At 37.6% G+C, this 19,659-nt stretch overlaps 1 protein-coding gene across 1 annotated transcript; it reads left to right on the top strand.

The window, feature by feature from the left end:
* Positions 1-1,205: 1,205 nt before the first annotated feature.
* Positions 1,206-17,774, top strand: LOC141664918 (uncharacterized). Its single transcript, XM_074470875.1, has 7 exons — positions 1,206-1,371; positions 1,465-1,505; positions 1,556-1,716; positions 1,807-1,944; positions 2,040-2,824; positions 16,159-16,334; positions 16,605-17,774. The coding sequence occupies exons 1-7, from the start codon at positions 1,206-1,208 to the stop codon at positions 17,772-17,774; spliced, it is 2,637 nt and encodes an 878-aa protein (XP_074326976.1).
* Positions 17,775-19,659: the final 1,885 nt, after the last annotated feature.

Below are 19,659 nucleotides of genomic sequence, written 5' to 3'. Positions count from 1 at the left end.
AGAAAGGGTAAATAAAAATGTGACTAAAGGTTGTCCTATATTTTCTCTTTGTTGCATGAAAGGTGCCGTGAGATTGCCTCCAATCCCTCCTACCCCCGAGTATTTGCTGGATTTATACAACGACAAGAAAAGAGGTCCTACTTTTCATAGATTGATACGGCTCTACAATGCAATTTTTGCCTTTACTTCTACCGGTGGTAACATAGATCATTCAATTAACAATGGAAGGGCGCCTTATGTATACAGATTAAATGGTCAGAACCACCATGTTTTTGGATCTTTAATACCGAATGACAATGAAATCCCCAAATTTTGTCAACTTTACATTTATGACACCATTAACGAAGTTGATAATCGTCTTCGGTGGGTTAGTGTTCATGACCGAGAAAGTGTTGATAAAGAGGTTTTACGAGTTCTTATAACAATGTTAGATGAAACTAATCAATTGGTTGGTGAGTTTAGGCAGCAGCGTGATTTGTATGAAAGCGATGAAATAGTTGAGCTGCAGATTACACTCAAAGTTATCAGATCTGAGAGTGGAAGAGAATGTCATATTTCTAGCACTGATGAAGTTGCTGGCATTATAGTTGGTGACACTGAAGAAACCTGTGGCGATCGTGATATAGTTGTTAACGAAAAAGGTAAAGGTTTAGTCCGTGTTTCTTATGTTCATCCGAAGTTGATGGCTTTACAGTATCCTTTACTCTTTCCACGTGGAGAAGATGGATTTCACCCAAAGATTAAATTTTAAAAGACTGCTGATAGTTCTTGCAAACCACGTGGCTTTTTGTCTCTGAAGAATTACTACTCATATACTTCCCAAATTAGAGAGTCTGATGGTAAAGTATATTTAGAAATTTATATATGTTTATTTATGTTCCCCAGAAATAAATAATGAAAGTTGTATTGTAGGTTTGATTCCTCGGCTAGGTGGAAGACTATTTCAACAGTATATGGTAGATGCTTTTTCTACCATTGAACAGACACGACTATGATGGATCCGTACTCACCAAACTACTTTACGGAATGAATTATACAACAATATTTTTAAATCTGTTAGCAGAGGTGATGTGGACAGTTAAAATACCGGTAAAGGTATAGTTCTGCCAGCTGGCTACGTTGGTTCGAAGCGATACATGCAACAAAATTTTTAAGATGCGCTGGCCGTATGCCGTTACATCGGACATCCTGACATATTCCTGACTATGACCTGTAATTCTCTTTGGGATGAAATTCAAAAGATGATGGAGCATGTGCCTGGTTGCATTGCTCCAAACTGTCCTGACATCATATCAAGGGTGTTTAGGCTAAAACTTGATCAGTTAATGGTAGATATTAAGGACAAAAAACACTTTGGTGTTTGTATTGGAGGTAAGATTGTTTACCAGGACTTTCTTAGTTTAATTTCTAATTACATTTTTGTTTGCATATTGCCAATATAATCTAAATTTTCCCATTTTGCAGTTATGTATGTCGTCGAGTTTCAGAAAAGAGGCCTTCCACATGTACATATGTTAATATGGCTAGATGCTAATTCAAAAAAAATCTCAAGCAGAATGTGGATAATTTTGTATCCGCAGAAATTCCAGATCCTTTATTAGATCCGGTTGGTTATGCAGCCGTGAAGGAATTTATGATCCACGGTCCATGTGGTTTGCAAAATGTAAAGTCTCCATGCATGAAAGATTTACGTTACATACGTCATTTTCCGAAAAAGTATGATATAGGCATACCCTTTTTTGTGTCATTTCAGAATCCAGTAAGTTACCCTAATACCTAAACTTTGTAATAATTGAATGGTTTCAGGTACTGTGCTCGAACTACTTTTGATGACAGTGGCTTCCCGATGTATATGCGACGCAGGACTAACATTACTGTTGAAATAAGGAAGGCTGAGCTGGACAACCAGTGGGTAGTACCATACAACCGGGATCTTTTAGTCAAGTATCAACGCAATATGAATGTGGAAATATGTTGTCATGCACGCATTCTTAAGTATTTATTTAAATACTGTTTGAAAGGCCATGATCGTACTACAGTTCATGTCCAGAGAAGAGAAAAAGGCAATTGAATGACACTGATGAAGGGGGAATAGATGAGATAAATGCATATTTTGATGGGAGATATTTATGCGGTGCTGAATCAGCCTATAGGATTTTTGGCTTCCCTATCCATCATAGAAGTATATCTGTTGAGAGACTTCAATTTCACTTACCATGTGACAAAAACTGCACCTTCCGTGCCAATGAAGCGCTAGGGAAAGTTGCTGCCAGGGAGAAGAACAAGTTCAGTAAACTGGAAGCCTTTTTTTATTTAAACTCTATTGATGTTAATGCACGGAAGTACACTTATGATGAAATCCCACAGTTTTATGTGTGGAATGATGGTGAGAGGAAATGGACCATGAGGAAGCGTGGTTTTCAAATAGGTAGATTATGTTATGTGCATCACAGTACGGGTGAGCCTTGGTTTCTTCGTTTATTGCTTACGAAGGTACGTGGTGCCACCTCCTTTGAGTCTTTACGTACCGTTAAAGGAGTATGTTACAGTATATTTCGTGATGCCTGTAAAGAGTATGGTTTACTTGACGATGATAAAGAATGGCATGAAGTGTTGACTCAAGCTTCTGCAGGTGGATTACCTCCCCAGGTTCGACAACTTTTTGTCCATATTATTGTCAATTGTAAAGTCACTGATTTGAAGACTTTATGGAGTACACATTGGAAGAGCATGGTTGATGACATTTTACTCAGACGACGTCAAAGTTGTTCAAATACCTTATTCACTCTTAATGACATGCAACTGCAGTTCTATGCTTTAGGAGGTATGACACCTTTTTATATTACAGTGTAGGACAAATTTTAAAATTTTTGTGGGCTGGAAATGCAGTCCATTAGTTGTTCGTCATTTTTTCATTAATTGGGTGAATGCTGTTAAATAGTTTTAGATATCAAATATTGCAGAAATAGATGAGTTGCTCCGGTCAGTTGGTGTTAGGAATATGTGTATTAGTTTGATGATAAGTTAAACAAAACACTTAAGTAGAAATCTAGTGTTTGTAGCCTCAACGGATAAGATCATTCTGGCTATCCGTTGATGGAGTAGCTTTACTTAGAAATAAGTTTAGTATTGTAGCACATATCAGTTTCTGTATTTAAGTTATAATTCTTAGATGTTGTGGGAAATTATAAGTCATGTTGACTACTAGTGGATATGCAAATAGGAGGGCTAATTGTAAATATTTCATGCCTTGTAATTTTGTATAAATGAAGTAGTATCAACTGATAAATTAAAGGCCTTCAACGGATGAGAAACAAAGCTTCAATGGATGTCTCTAAAGCTTCAACGGATAACATCCATCAACGGATAAGTGCATCAATGGATAAAGCTTCAACTGCTAATGCATCAACGGATAAAGTTTCAACTGATAAAGCATCAACGGATGAGTGCATCAACGGATAAAGCGATCAACATATGAAAGCTTCAACGGATGCTCAGTTCAATAGCAGTTGATAGTGACAATTCATAAGCTGACAGAGGCACATGGGTTGACAGAGATAATTGGAATGTGGTAGCCTCTTGGAGGAATCAAGAAAATGCAGCATTTCCATTCTGGTGCAAACAAGGAAGTATTCAAAGATTCACAGATTATCCTAGATTGCATTGGGTAGAGAAATGAAGAAGAAACATGTGAAAAACCTTTTTAATTGTATTTGTACTTTTGTCTTCACTTGTAAACTTGGTGATATATAAACCAAGTTGCAGCTAGTAATTAGAGTGTAAATTTTTCCAGAGCTGTTTAGAAAAATCCAGAGAGAAAATCATCTAGTTTGTACTAGGACACAGCTGTGATCAATTCTTTGAATCACAGATTTTCTGAAATACACATCTCTGGTGGAACAACAAATCCACTAGAAAAGTTTTTGAAGCCTTTGTGTTCTTTACATTTGTGTCTTGAATATATATCTGTCTGCACCTGCTCAAAGCAATTCACACACAATTGTTCATCAAAACACTTATCCTTTGAAACTGCTCAAAACTTGAAAAAGTTTTGAGATTTACATTCAACCCCCCTTCTGTAAATCTCATTGTTAGTTCCTTGGGAATAACAATTGGTATCAGAGCAAGCTCTTAACTTACAAAGAGTTTAAAGATCTATTCTACTAACATCATGAGTAAGAAGAAGGATATTGGTGTAAAGATTCCAATCCTGGAAAGAGATAATTATCATCACTGAAAAGTGAAGATGCATCTACATCTTCTCTCTCAAGATGAAAGCTACATCAACTGCATTGAAAATGGTCCTCACATCCCTCACAAGGTGGCCACAGCTGCAACTGCCACAGTTGCTGTTGGACAGTCTATTCCCAAGCCAAAAGCAGAATGGACTGATGAAGATATTGAAGAGGTTCACAAGGACAAGAAAACCATGAACATTCTGTTTAATGGCCTAGATCAAGATATGTTTGATAATGTCATTAACAGCCAGACTGCTAAGGAAATTTGGGATACTGTGCAACTTATCTGTGAAGGTACTGAACAAGTTAGAGAAAACAAAATGCAGCTTCTCATTCAACAGTATGAACACTTTCATTTTGAAGAAGGAGAATCACTGAATGATACCTTCAATAGATTTCAGAAACTGTTGAATGGATTGAAGCTGTATGGCCAAACGTACCGAGTCAAGGATTCCAACATAAAATTTCTGAGGTCTCTACCAAAGGAATGGAAGCCTATGACTGTTTTACTAAGGAATTCTCAGGATTATAAGGACTTCACACTTGAAAGATTATATGGAATTTTGAAGACCTATGAACTTGAGATGGAGTAAGATGAGCTGTTGGAAAAGGGAAAGAGAAAAGGTGGATCAGTTGCACTTGTAGCTGACAATGAGAAGACTGAAGCCAAGAATGAAGAAAAGACAATGCCAAGTCTCAAAATTGGCACAAGCAAATCAGAATCAAGCAAGGGAAAGGAGCAAGTAGCTGAGGTTGAAGATAGTTCCAGTCAAGATGACTCTGATGATGTTGATGAATATTTGGCTTTTTTGTCCAGGAGATTTGCAAATATGAAATTCAAGAAAAATGCTAGATTCACTAAGTCAAACAAGAACATGGTGGACAAATCTAAGTTTAAATGTTATAACTGTGGCATAAGTGGACACTTTGCAAATGAGTGCAGAAAGCCAACTTCTGAGAAGAAGAAATTTGAGCAAGTGGATTACAAAAAGAAATATTTCGATTTGCTCAAACAAAAGGAAAGAGCTTTTCTGACTCAGGATGACTGGGCAGCGGATGGATCCAATGAAGATGATGATATGGAACATGTCAACCTAGCCCTGATGGCTAATTCTGATGAAAATGAAACTAGTTCATCAAGCAACCAGGTAATCACTACTGACCTCTCTCAGCTTTCTAAAATTGAATGCAATGAAGCTATAAATGACATGCCCAATGAATTATATCATTTGCGTGTTTCCCTTAAATTACTAGCTAAAGAAAACACAAGAGTTAAAGAGAATAATTTGTTTTTAAGTGATAGGAATGCCGTGTTAGAGGGTAAGGTAATTGAGCTTGAAAAGATTAAAATCAAATGCTTATCTGTTGAGAGTGAACTAGAAGAATCTGTTAAGAAAGTAGAAATTCTTTCTAAACAATTAGAACGTGAGCAAGATAAGGAACATCCGTTGAAGGCTTATCAATTAAAACAGGCAAGTGATTCTAAAAAGAACAATTTGAAAAATCTCAATAAGAAGTTTGGTTCAACTTCCAAGAACTTTGTCAAAGAAGAAGCTAGCACATCCAAAGATGCCAGTAAGGTGAATATAGGATACATGACTTTAGATCAGTTGAAAAATAGGCTTAAGTTGGTTGAGGATTAAAAGGAAACCAAAAGGAAATCTAATAGAAGTGGGAAGGTAGGGATTAACAAACATAACAATTACACACCTGATAAGTATGCTCCTAGAAAAAGTTGTGTGCATTGTAAAAGTGTTAATCATCTATCTGCTAACTGCAAGTCTGTTAAGAATGCTCCCATGCCTTCAACTCCTTCCATGCCTAACATGTCTATGTCACCTCTGCATGCTATGCCTATTATGTCTCAACAGAATCCTCATGCACATTTTGCAAACATGCCATATGTTAATAATCCTTATTTTGCTGCATTCAGTATGCCTCAAATACCATACAACATGCCTATGGGGAATAATATGTTTGCACAATCTATGCCTTATTAAATTCAACCAAATGTGCTAAATGATTCTGTGACTAACCCTATACTTCAACCAACTACATCAGAGACCAAGGTTGACCCAAAGTTACCTAAGTCAAAAGATGCAGGAAGCATGAGGTCTAGGAAAAAGACTAACAAGGCTGGACCCAAGGAAACTTGGGTACCAAAATTAACTTGATTTGATTTTGTTGTGTGCAGGGAAAAAGAAGGAATCTATGGTACTTGGACAGTGGTTGTTCAAGGCACATGACATGAGATTTCACCCTGCTCACAGAGTTCAAGGAGAGAGCTGGCCCTAGCATAACCTTTGGAGATGACAGCAAAGGGTTCACTATGGGATATGGCTTGATTTCAAAAGAAAATGTCATCATTGATGAAGTTGCATTAGTTGATGGTCTCAAACACAATCTATTGAGCATCAGTCAACTATGTGACAAAGGGAATACTGTTTCCTTTAATTCTGAAGCCTGTGTTGTCACAAGAAGGACAACAAAGTGGTTCTAACTGGAGTTAGAAAAGGGAATGTGTACTTGGCTGAGTTCAACTCTACAGATGCAGAATCAATTACTTGTCTTTTCAGCAAAGCAAGTCCAGATGAAAGTTGGCTATGGCACAAGAAGCTGTCCCATTTGAATTTCAAGACAATGAATGATCTAGTCAAAAAGGACTTAGTTAGAGGAATGCCTCTAGTGGAATTCTCAAGGGATGGACTGTGTGATGCTTGTCAGAAAGGAAAGCAAAAGAGAGCATCATTCAGTAGGAAGCTTGAATCAGTAATTGATGAATCATTACAACTGCTACACATGGATCTTTTTGGACCAGTCAATGTATTGTCAATTTCAAGGAAAAGATATTGCCTAGTGATTGTAGATGATTTCTCAAAGTTTTCATGAACCTACTTTCTTGGATCAAAGGATGAAGCTAGTGAAATCATTATCAATCAAATCAAGCAAGTCAACAATCATCCAGATTTCAAAGTAAGGAATAGCAAGAGTGACAATAGAACTGAGTTCAGGAATTCTACCATGAGGTTGTTCAGTGGAGAAAATGGGATCATGCATGAGTTCTCAGCTCTAAGGATTCCACAACAGAATGGTGTGGTGGAAAGGAAGAATAGATCACTAATTGAAGCTGCAAGAACAATACTTGAAGAGTCAAAACTCCCAACATATTTTTGGGCTGAGGCTGTTAACTGTGCATATTACACTCAGAATATTTCTCTAATCAATCAGGAAAAAGGTATGACTCCCTATCAATTGTTCAAGAGAAGAAAACCAACCTTAAACTTTCTTCATGTCTTCGATTGCAAATGCTACATTCTAAGGAATCAACCTGATCACAAAGGGAAGTTTGATGCAAAGGCTGATGAAGGGATATTTGTTGGTTATTCTGCTGGAAAATCATATAGGGTCTACAATCTAAGAACCAACATTGTTATGGAATCTGTGCATGTTACGTTTGATGATAAAAAGATTGATGGACTAACAAATGAGGGACATCATGAAGGACTCAAATTTGACAACATTGAGATATATTGTGATGATAGTGAAGATGAGAATGATGAAGAAGGCACCTCGAAAAGGATTCAAAATCTGCCTTTGGATAATACACAAAATGCTGCATCAGTTGAAAGTCATAATTCAGCATCCGTTGATAGAAGTAATGCAGCATCCGTTGAAAGACAAAGTACATAATCCGTTGAAGTACATAATGAAGCATCCGTTGATCATAGTCTATCAACGAATAATTAATTTACTTAATCAGTTGATAGAACTCCCAGTTCCTTTCAAAGGATCAGTAACTCAGGGGGAGTTTCAACCAATCAACACTCTATCTCATATCACGACAATACTGAGGCAACCTCATCTAGAGCTAATCTACCACCTCAAAGAAAATGGACCAAGAATCATCCTTTTGAATTGATCATTGGTGATGCAACATCTAAGGTGCAGACTAGAAGGGCTACTCAAGATGAATGTTTATACAGTAGTTTTCTATCACAGGAGGAACCTAAGAGAGTGGAAGAAGCTCTATTGGATCCAGATTGGATTTTAGCAATGCAAGAGGAGCTAAACCAATTTGAGAGGAACAAGGTATGGAAGCTGATACCCAAGCCAAAGGACAAGAGCTCTATTGACACAAAATGGGTATTCAGAAACAAGATGGATGAAAATGGCATTGTCATAAGGAATAAAGCTAGATTGGATGTCAAGGGCTATTCTCAACAAGAGTGAATAGATTTTGATGAGACATTTGCTCCAGTTGCAAGACTTGAAGCCATCAGAATCTTTCTACCCTATGCAGCCCATGCCAATTTCAAAGTCTATCAAATGGATGTCAAGAGTGCATTTCTGAATGGAGAATTGGGGGAAGAAGTTTATGTAAGCCAACCTCCTTGATTTGAAGATCCAAACTTTCCAGACTATGTGTATTATCTGTTGAAAGCACTCTATGGACTTAAAGCAAGCACCTAGAGCCTGGTATGAGACTTTGTCAAAATTTCTCCTAGATAATTACTTCATAAGAGGTACTGTTGACAAAAATCTTTTCTTTAGAAATGTAAATGGCTCTACAATACTTGTTCAAATATATGTAGATGATATTATATTTGGTTCTACAGATGATAAGCTTTGTAAAAAGTTTGCTAAGTTAATGCAAAGTAAATATGAAATGAGCATGATGGGAGAGTTAACTTATTTTCTTGGTTTACAAGTTAAACAAGTTAGTGGTGGAATTTTCATTAGTCAAACTAAATATATTTATGATCTTTTAAAGAAGTTTGACTTAATGGATTGTTCATCTGCAAAAACTCCCATGGCCACTGCCACCAAGCTTGAATTAAACAAGGCTGAAAAGTCTGTGGACATTACAAGTTATAGAGGCATGGTTGGCTCACTTCTATATTTAACTGCTAGTAGACCTGATATAATGTTTTCTACATATCTCTGTGCTAGATTTCAAGCTGACCCTAAAGAATCTCACTTAGTGGCTATTAAAAGAATTTTCAGATATCTCAAAGGGACTCCAAATCTAGGAATTTGGTACCCTAGAGAGTCTGGTTTTGATCTAATTGGCTACTCAGATGCAGATTATGCAGGTTACAAAATAGACAGGAAAAGTATAACGGGCACCTGTCAATTTCTAGGGAATAAGCTTATGTCAGGGTTCAGCAAGAAGCAAAATTCTGTTTTTACATCAACAGCTGAAGCTGAGTACATTGCTGCTGGTAGTTGCTGTGCACAGATACTGTGGATGAGGAATCAACTATTTGACTATGGGCTAAATGTTGACAAAATTTTAATATTCTATGACAATACAAGTGCCATTGCCATTACTGAAAATCCAGTACAACACTCAAGAACCAAGCACATTGACATCAAGTACCACTTCATAAGGGAACATGTGATGAATGGTACAGTGGAACTTCATTTTGTTCCAAGTGAAAAGCAGATTGCAGACATATTTACCCAGTTACTTGACGAATCAACATTCACAAGATTAGTAAGTGAGCTAGGTATGCTTAATTATTCATAAATTCATGTCCTTATTATAATTTGTTTTGTAGCCCGAAATGAATTTTTTGCAAGAACAAAATTGGCTTTAAGTAAAGATTATCCTATAAATGGATATTCCCTGTCCGTTGAAAGCCAAAATTGTTCTATCAACGGATGTTCATTATCCGTTGAAAGACAAATACATTTCTGGTAATTTTATCCTTCAACGGATAAAACTGTGTTAATATTCAACGAATAACTCTTTACCTCATCCGTTGAAGTGTCACATTAGTTGTTTTAAGTAAGTCACAGTCGTTGATTCTTTTACTCTTGATACATATATATACACATTTATATGTATTTGTATTAAAGGTAGTTTTTAGAATTCATACAGTTTTCTTTATTCTCAAACGGCTGTAATTTACTTAAAAAATATTGTTTAATCATTCTCCTTATGTTTTAATTTGAGAAAGTATAAAAGCCCTTTGAATTCTTATTTTCACTTTACGCTTTCTTGCAATTTTTCAAAAGCTTTTACTCTCTTTCTCTCCCAAAACTCTCAACTTTTCTCTGCAACCTCTACCCACTACAATGGCAACAATAGTAAAGATAATGTCTCAGTCTGGATTTGTTTATGAGAAAAACAATTTCGTAGCTTTGGTGGAAAAGAGTGAAGCCCACTCAGATTATCACAAGATGATGGACTTCATCAAAAACTGCAAACTAAGCTATGCAATGCTAGAAGCCCCAACTATTTACTGTGAGGTAATTGAGGAGATTTGGACAACTGCAGAGTTCAACCCCACCGATATGACCATCACTTTCTCTCTAAAAGGTAAAGATTACTGTATTAACTATGATGATATACAATCCTGTTTCAAACTACCTGAGAACAATGCCATGACACCACACACTGATAATGATGCATCTAGCGTGTTAGATTCTATAGGCTATTCATTTGATTCTGCTAGTTTAGGGAGTATTAGAAGAAAAGGCCTTAGGAAAGAATGGAGTTTTCTTCGTGATGCCTTTATCAAGGTTTTCTCTGGGAAAATTAGTAATTTTGATGCAATAACTTCATCTCTTGTTAATATGCTCTATATGCTAGTTTCTGATAGGTATTTTAATTTTAGCAACTATGTTATGCTAGAATTGGGTACCAGGTTAGGTAACAAAGCTAATAGACCTCATAACATCTACTATGCTAGATTCTTTATATTATTGGCTAACCATGTTGCTGAAGGTTTGGTCATAACCAATGAGAGTAATAAACTCAAGTGCTGGGCACAAGAGAAAAGGGTCCTTGCAGATCTTTTGAGAATTAACCTCAACAATCAGGTGCCATTGGTATATTTACCAATAATGAATGCACCTCAGGTAAGTGAGGTAAATACTTCCTCAACTCCCACTACTTCCAACCCCATTATTTCTTTGCCTTCAAGTGTGGTCATGGAATCTGTGTCCTTGTCCCAACAGATTCCTACAAAGGCCACCAAACCTAAAGTTTCAAAACCAAAGTCAAAGAAAGCCACCTCTGTTGTTTCCCAAAAGACAACAGTTGTAACAACTACCATAAACCCTGAGGGGAGTGAACAGGGTGTGAGTGGTGAGGGGAGGGGTGAACATCAAGAAACCCCCCATGATAAGGTAGGAGAGGTGAGTGGTACCCCAGCTAGCTAAGCCACAGTTTCTCAAAAGACTGTGGTGGTTGAAAAGGATTCAAACTCATCCCTAGTTGCATCCTCCCAAAAGGGTGCAGCTATTGAAAATAGTCCCCAACCAGGGATACAGAACAAAAGAGGGAGGGACACTGAAGCCACACACTCACCTGTAAAAGCCTTTACAAGAAGAAAGAGGGTCAAAACCTTAGTTTCCACACAGGGTGCACACACTGTACAGATACACCCACCTGTATCTATGCCTTCTCAAATTCAGCTTGATGTGACTCCAACAAATATGGAGTCACAGCCCCATTCTCTCAAAATTGACACACATCAATCACCAAATTCTCCATCACCATCTCTGGATGTGGACATGATATTCACATCAATTTCCGATTCTCCCTCTTTACAACTCAGGGAGGAGCCCCACTCAAATACTGGTGATCATCATCTTTTAGATGATTTGTTGGATCATCAGCCAATTCTTTCAGACTTAGTTGAAGAATCTGTGTCACCTAAATAAAAATCAATCCCCACAAATTCAACAATTATGTCACTTTCAATTTCTACTTCTTTTCCTTCTTCAACGGATATTCCTCATCCGTTGACAAGTGGTTGTTCTTCGACGAATAAGCTTAACAGCGGTTATCTGTTGATACCATCAGTTCCTACTTCAACGGATACTCCCTATCCGTTGATAGTCTCTACACAAATAACTGAATCAATTCCAAGTGTAGAAGACATGGTTACTATACAATCACTTCTAGGATTGATGGAAGGGAGTGAAAATTTGAGTGAGAGGCTGGGTTGCTCCCAGGCAAAAGGAGAGCTTGAGAGTCTAAATATGCATGCTATTTCTTCCAGCATGGCAAAAGAAAGTGAGAGGAGTGCCACCTTAGTAGGTGAAGGTGAGGGTGTGAGGAGTGTGAGCCAGGGGGAGCCCCTGATGCAAGAAAAGAGAGAAATTGAGAGAAAAGCAGGTATAGATGGTATAAGGGTGGATCCAGCCATTGCTAATGAGTCAATGATTGTGGATGATGCTGAAAAGGAAAGACAATTTCAGCAACATTACAAAGCTGTAATTGATAACATTTCCTTGGATGCTGACACTTTTACTCATCCTGTGTCAGCCTATCAATTGTTGGCTACTCAGGGCAATGAGGAGGCAGAAAAGACTTTAAATCTAGTACATACTTCATAATCTCTACAAAGGGATAAAGCTGCTGTCAACTTGATGCCTTCTACAGCTGGTGAGCCATCTGAAGAATTTGGAGTAAATTCTAATGATGATGACTCTGTTTCATTTGATGGAAGCATGAACTTAGGGGGAGATGAAGGCCCAAGTTCTATTCCAGATTTACCTGAATGGGCATTGACAAAGGAGTCAACACCAGGACAATTCAATGTATCCTTAGTCAAACAAATCATGTCTATCCAAAAAGCCATTCAGAACACCTCCAATACTGGTACCAAGGCTCTTCTTCAAGCCCACCTAGATTCTCTACATCTCATGAAGCTACAGCAATTAAGACAGAATCTGAGTGTGAATGAACTCAAGAAGGATATAGCTGACTTGAAGTCCTACAATTCTGAGAAGCTGGATTCAGTCATGCCCTATGGTACCATGCAGGACCTATTACTGAGACTGAGAAGAGAAACAGCTGCTGAAAAGCGGCTGGCCAAGTTGGAGGACAGAGTTCAAGTCATTGAAAACTCTTTGGTCACCATTCTTCAAAATCCACAGTCTCAAACAAGTCTTCTAATGCAACTGGCTAAAGCACAAGGCTTGACTCCTCTCCTTGATGATAACAAAAAGGGGGAGAATAAAGTGGAAGGGGGAGGGGAGCCATCTACAAACATTCAAATATCCAAAGTGATAGTTCCTACCATCACCACTTCTCCAACACTTCAAATCAAAGGAAAGCTATCCAGATAGCAGTAGCTGAGATGAAGGTGAAGGAGCAAAGGAGAAAAATTGATGAAAGGATGCAACAAGTGTTTGGCTCTACAACTTCAAAATCATTATCTGTGAAACATAGCACAAAGGTTGAGCCAATCATTATGGAGCACAAGCCAGTAAGGAGGAATAAGGTTGGAGAAACTTCTTTCAGGAATTGGAAACCCATGGTACTCAAGCCATCCACTAGATTCAACAGGGACTCTACAAAGAACCCTCTAAACTTTGGTCAACCAAAAGAAGTGGATTTTCCTCTTCCAAAACCTGATGAAGACAAAGTTTTGGGTGGTAGCATCATAAAGCACAAAGAGACCAATGATGTAGTGGAAAGAATGAATATGGCTATCATTTATAGAGAGGGAAAGAGTATCAGTGTGATGCAAGGACATCCCAAATTCTCAAAATCCAAGAGGGAAGAAACCATGAGGTTAAAGGAAGAAGCTAAAAAGCTGAAGGCTGACAAAAGAGCACAAGCAAAGCTTGAAAATAGCTAAAGTCAAGTCAGACTGAAGAAAAGAAGAAGATTGAAGACAAGAGTGAAAAAGACAAGATTGAAAGCAGAAATGTGGATATGGGGAATGTGGTTGGTGAGAGTGTGGAGGAAAGAAAGGAATGGCAGAAAGGGAACAGAAAGAAGGCCAATGCAAAAAGGAAGAGTGGAGATGACACTGTGGAAACCCAATCAAAATCCAAACCACTACCTTCCATTCCTGAACCTTTTGTTGTTGATCCTAGTATAAATGTCCATGGTGAACCAATCATCCCTGAAGTGGAACCTATTGATTGGGATACCATCAACTTGCCTACCTTCCTAACTACCTCTCCACCACCAAAGAAACTGAAAAGAAAATCCAAATCAACACCTACCCCAACCTCAAGTAAATTCTCTCAGAAATATAAACCTAAGCCTAAGCCACAAGCCTCAAAGGATGATTATGTTCACATTTGTGACATAAAAGAGTTTACAGATATTGAACTCTATCTGGATGAGCTGGAGGAAGTAAGGGGAATAAGTGCATACAAACAGCTCCCAGAAAGGCTAGTGTTCAAGTATAAAGGAAGTGAGGAAAGGACTTGGCCTCTTCAAAGAATTCTGAATGAAGGCTATTCTACCTTGGTTAGAGTCTACTCAGCTGTCAAAAGGGATTCTGGCTTTACCAGGACTGCCAAAACTGAGATTCTCAACAAGATTGCCAGCATAAGGAAAACTTGGTGGGAGTCTAATTCTTTGCCTAGAACATTACTCATACCTGAGCATGGAATTACAATTCATAAATCACCTCATTGGTTGATGGAGTTCAGAGACAATAAAGGAGTCAGAAGATTTTTCAGACTTGAAGACCAGCTTAAAATTGATAGTAATGAAACTCTCAAGGACATGCAATCTAAGTTGGACATCAGTGAAGAAGATGAAGCTGAATTCTACAGATAACTCCAACTCCCAGTAGAGGAAAATGACAGGAGGCTAGGGAAGAAAACAAGGGATCAAAGGAAAAGAAAATAATTTGCTCAGCCTAAAGGAGCATCCTTGGAAACAATATAATTCTTCAATTTTATCTCAGTACATACACTTTTGCAACACTTTTGAATTTCTACTTGATTTCAGTTCATATATTTGTTAAGTGTTTTGTTATCATCAAGTAAAACCTAAATTCATGCCTACAATTCTAGTAGACATAAATAGGGGGAGATTGTTAGGAATATGTGTATTAGTTTGATGATAAGTTAAACAAAACACTTAAGTAGAAATCTAGTGTTTGTAGCCTCAATGGATAAGACCATTCTGGCTATCCGTTGATGGAGTAGATTTACTTAGAAATAAGTTTAGTATTGTAGCACATTTCAGTTTCTGTATTTAAGTTATAATTCTTAGATGTTGTGAGAAATTATAAGTCATGTTGACTACTAGTGGATATGCAAATAGGAGGGCTAATTGTAAATATTTCATGCCTTGTAATTTTGTATAAATGAAGTAGTATCAACTGATAAATTAAAGGCCTTCAGCGGATGAGAAACAAAGCTTCAACGGATGTCTCTAAAGCTTCAACGGATAACATCCCTCAACGGATGAGTGCATCAACGGCTAAAGCTTCAACTGCTAATGCATCAACGGATAAAGCTTCAACTGATAAAGCATCAACGGATGAGTGCATCAATAGATAAAGCCATCAACGGATGAAAGCTTCAACGGATGCTCAGTTCCATAGCAGTTGACAGTTACAATTCATAAGCTGACAGAGGCACATGGGTTGACAAAGACAATTGGAATATGGTAGCCTCTTGGAGGAATCAATAAAATGCAGCATTTCCATTCTGGTGCAAACAAGGAAGTATTCAAAGATCCACAGATTATCCTAGATTGCATTGGATAGAGAAATGAAGAAGAAACATGTGAAGAACCTTTTTAATTGTATTTGTACTATTGTCTTCACTTGTAAACTTGGTGATATATAAACCAAGTTGCAACTAGTAATTAGAGTGTGAATTTTTCCAGAGCTGTTTAGAAAAATCCAGAGAGAAAATCATCTAGTTTGTATTAGGACGCAACTGTGATCAATTCTTTGAATCACAGATTTTCTGAAATACACATATCTGGTGGAACAACAAATCCACCAGAAAAGTTTTTGAAGCCTTTGTGTTCTTTACATTTGTGTCTTGAATATATATCTGTCTGCACCTGTTCAAAGCAATTTAAACACAATTGTTCATCAAAACACTTAGCCTTTGAAACTGCTCAAAACTTGAAGAAGTTTTGAGATTTACATTCAACCCCCTTCTGTAAATCTCATTGTTAGTTCCTTGGGAATAACAGTTGGTAAATCCTTGAAGAAATTTGATCAGTTGCCTCAACCTCCTCGCAGCTATTTGAACAATGGAACAAACAATTTGATAATTGAAGAGACAAGCTATGACACCAGGAAGATGGAGTATGAAACTGCCAAGCTACTACAGGAATGTACAGAGGAGCAGAGGAAAATATATGATGCAGTAATACAATCTATTGACACTAATGTTGGAGGGATTTTCTTCGTTTATGGTAGTGGGGGTTGTGGAAAGACATTCTTATGGAGAACTCTTATATGTAAGTTACGTTCATAAGGTAAAATTGTGCTTCCAGTTGCTTCTTCAGGGATTGCTGCCACATTAATGCCCGGTGGTCGGACTGCGCACTCCGGATTTAAAATTCCAATAATTTTTTATGAATGTTCAACATGTAATATTGCCCATGATTCAGATGTTGCGTAACTCATAAAGCAGACACAACTAATAATATGGGACGAGGCGCCTTTGCAGCACAGGTACGCATTTGAATGCCTAGACCGATCGTTGAAGGATATCATGAAAGCTGTTGATCCAGAACGTTATGCCATGCCGTTTGGTGATATTACCGTCGTTCTGGGTGGTGATTTCCGTCAAATCCTCCCAGTAATTACGTATGGAGATTGTGCTGATATTGTAGCTGCCTGTATCACTAGGTCACGACTGTGGTCCATTTTCCAAGTATTCTTGCTGACAGAAAACATGCGCTTGAAACAAGGTGAGAGTGATAGTGAAAGTGAAGAGTTTAAAAAGTTTGCAAAATGGGTACTTGACATTGGTAATGGCCAGGTCAGTCCAGCTCGAGTCTGCAATTTCCCAGTCACTGAAAATCAAATTATGATTCCGTCTCAGTTCTATGACGTACAAACTGAAAACACAGTTGATAACATGATTCGTAGCACGTATCCTAATTTTGCTCACAAAGGGCACAGTACACAGTACTTGAGCGAGAGAGCTATTTTGACCCCTACCAACCAGACTGTGGGCTACCTCAATTCGCTTATTGTAGACAAGCTCCCCGGAGAATCTGTGTCCTATTTTAGTGTTGATGCTGCAGAGGAATTTGGTGGGACAGATGAGGATCTGAATGAAGCCTTCCCAATAGAGTATTTGAACTCCTTAAATGTAGCTGGGATGCCACCTCATGATCTGAAATTGAAGGTTGGGGCTGTTGTTATGCTAATGCATAATTTGAACCAAACCCTAGGTTTGTGTAATGGTACAAGGATGATTGTGACCAAATGCCTGAGATTCTGTGTGGAATGTGAAGTAATCTATGGTACGTTTGTTGGTTCGAAGCATTTCATTCCACGTATGGAGCTTTCCCCCTCAAATACAAAGATGCCATTCAAATTGGTACGGAAACAAATGCCTTTACAGATTTGCTATGCCATGACAATCAACAAATCTCAAAGTCAATCCCTGAAGACAGTTGGGCTATACTTACCTAAGTCAGTGTTCAGTCATGGACAGTACTATGTTGCTATTAGTCGAGTAACCTCACCCACTCGCCTCACTATATTTGTTGATGATGAGTCTGGTGCAGCTACAAATATCACCCAGAACGTTGTTTATAAAGAAGTTTTTTACGGCCTTCCAGAAGCTTAGTTTGTTTGAATTTATAAATGTGTAGGAATACATTATTGTTATCAAGTAATTATGTAAATCTGATTATGGGAAAATGTTTTACCATGTTAAATACTTTGCTCTTAACCATTATATATTGTAAATTACGTTACGGATTGGTAGTAGTTTATTCTTCTACAAATGTATTCTGAATTGTTTCATCTTACATGTAACATAATAAAGAAGAATTACGCCTATGACCGTAGAAATAGGTGAAGAAAGGGGGTATAATTAAAATGTGAATAGTTGATCAAACGTAACAAACTTCAAAAGTATAAATAAGTACCGAATTAAAGTACAAATAACCTTCATGCCAGATTGGAAGTGCAATTAAGTAAGGATTACAACTCTGAATGTGTAGTTATTTTGGTAAATGTATCGTAGTCTATGCCTGCAACAAAGTTATTGTCGTAGGTGAAATCGTTCTAGCACAATCCAAATCGGCATGATTTCCTCTTTCGCTGAACAGCGACATACCAAGTACCATCTCCAAATAGAAGTTTGATGAGAGTAGATTTGGTCCATGGTCGAAATACTTGGAGCATGTGTCTTGGGAAATACTATATGGAAGATAAAAAAAAGTTATGGGGACAAGTACGGATTAAGCATGATCAAATTTTTACAAGGACTAGGTACAGGTAATCTTACCACTCCGTGTCCTCTTTGATCAACATGTGACGGCAACAGAGTTACTGTGAAGGAAAGGGTATTTTCTTCTTCCCCAAAAAATACTTCTGGATTTGCTTGGGTGGCTCCTGAAGCGGCATGAAATTTTACAATTACTTATGTAACTATAACAAGTCAATAACCCAACAATTGAAATGTACCTTCGTCCACATTTGCCTGAGCCGCATCATGCAAAATCCCAGGTATTTGACTTCCTCCCGATGATATCTCATTAACCCATCCTGGAATACAAATAATTATTTATAATATTGCATACATCCCAACGATCACCCGCACAAAATATACACATACATATAAAACTATAACAAGTCATTAAGGCATCAATTCAAAGGTACCTTCCTCGACGTTTGCCGCAGCCGTATCATGCAAAATCACAGGTAATTGACTTCCTCCTGATGAAATGTGATTAACCAATCCTGGAATAAAAATAATTACTATTAATTATGCATACAGGCCAACAGACATCCTACCTAAATGGACAGAGTACTATTGTACCTATTGTTTGGCCTGGCGATCTCTCCAAATGAGCATCAGTTATAAAGCAAACAAAATTGGTTATTTTGTATGGTTCTTTGGTAATATACTACATACTGAAATGAAAAGTACCTGAAGAATCTGAATCTGACGTAGACATAACCTTAAAACACAGTCTTTTCCCCAGCTCTTTCAAAGACACTTTAGCGGGTGCAGAATGAAGAATATCCATACAATTTGTGCTAAATATTGTTAAGTATAGACTTGATGGACCAACACAATCGAAGAAAATCCAAAAACTCTCCCTCACAGAATAATTGTTGAAAACTTCATCCAAATCGAACAAAATTTTATTGTGCTCAGAGAACTTAGCAATGTACTGCCACCCGTCACCAAACGACAGCCTAACTTTGTCACCCAGCATTGAACCATAAGTGTCTATAAACTTTGATGGTAATTCCTATATAGTACAAATATAGATGTGAAGAACATAAATGTATTAGCCACTCCCTAAAATTGTTATAACAAATGTAAGTTATGCAATTACGTTACCAGATTCCCGTCATGTAGCATGTCATGACTAACCATTTTGAAATATTTTTTTGGCTGAAATTCCAGTTCCATGAACTGCCCAGGAAGAATACAACATGGTTAACAATTTTGTCATATACAGTTAAAGTTTTTTGAGGTCTGATAAAGATCTGCA

This window comes from Apium graveolens, chromosome 6, assembly GCF_009905375.1.
Source record: "Apium graveolens cultivar Ventura chromosome 6, ASM990537v1, whole genome shotgun sequence".
Taxonomy (NCBI): domain Eukaryota; kingdom Viridiplantae; phylum Streptophyta; class Magnoliopsida; order Apiales; family Apiaceae; genus Apium; species Apium graveolens.
The sequence above is the reverse complement of the archived record's forward strand: the minus strand, read 5'-3'. Positions and strand labels throughout refer to the sequence as shown.

Excerpts from the sequence above, each read along its gene's own strand:
- LOC141664918 (XM_074470875.1), top strand. The coding sequence starts at position 1,206 with ATGACCTGTAATTCTCTTTGGGATGAAATTCAAAAGATGATGGAGCAT. Across the intron at positions 1,372-1,464 it reads CTTTGGTGTTTGTATTGGAG|TTATGTATGTCGTCGAGTTT; the intron begins GTAAGATTGTTT and ends CCCATTTTGCAG. Across the intron at positions 1,506-1,555 it reads AGAAAAGAGGCCTTCCACAT|AATGTGGATAATTTTGTATC; the intron begins GTACATATGTTA and ends AATCTCAAGCAG.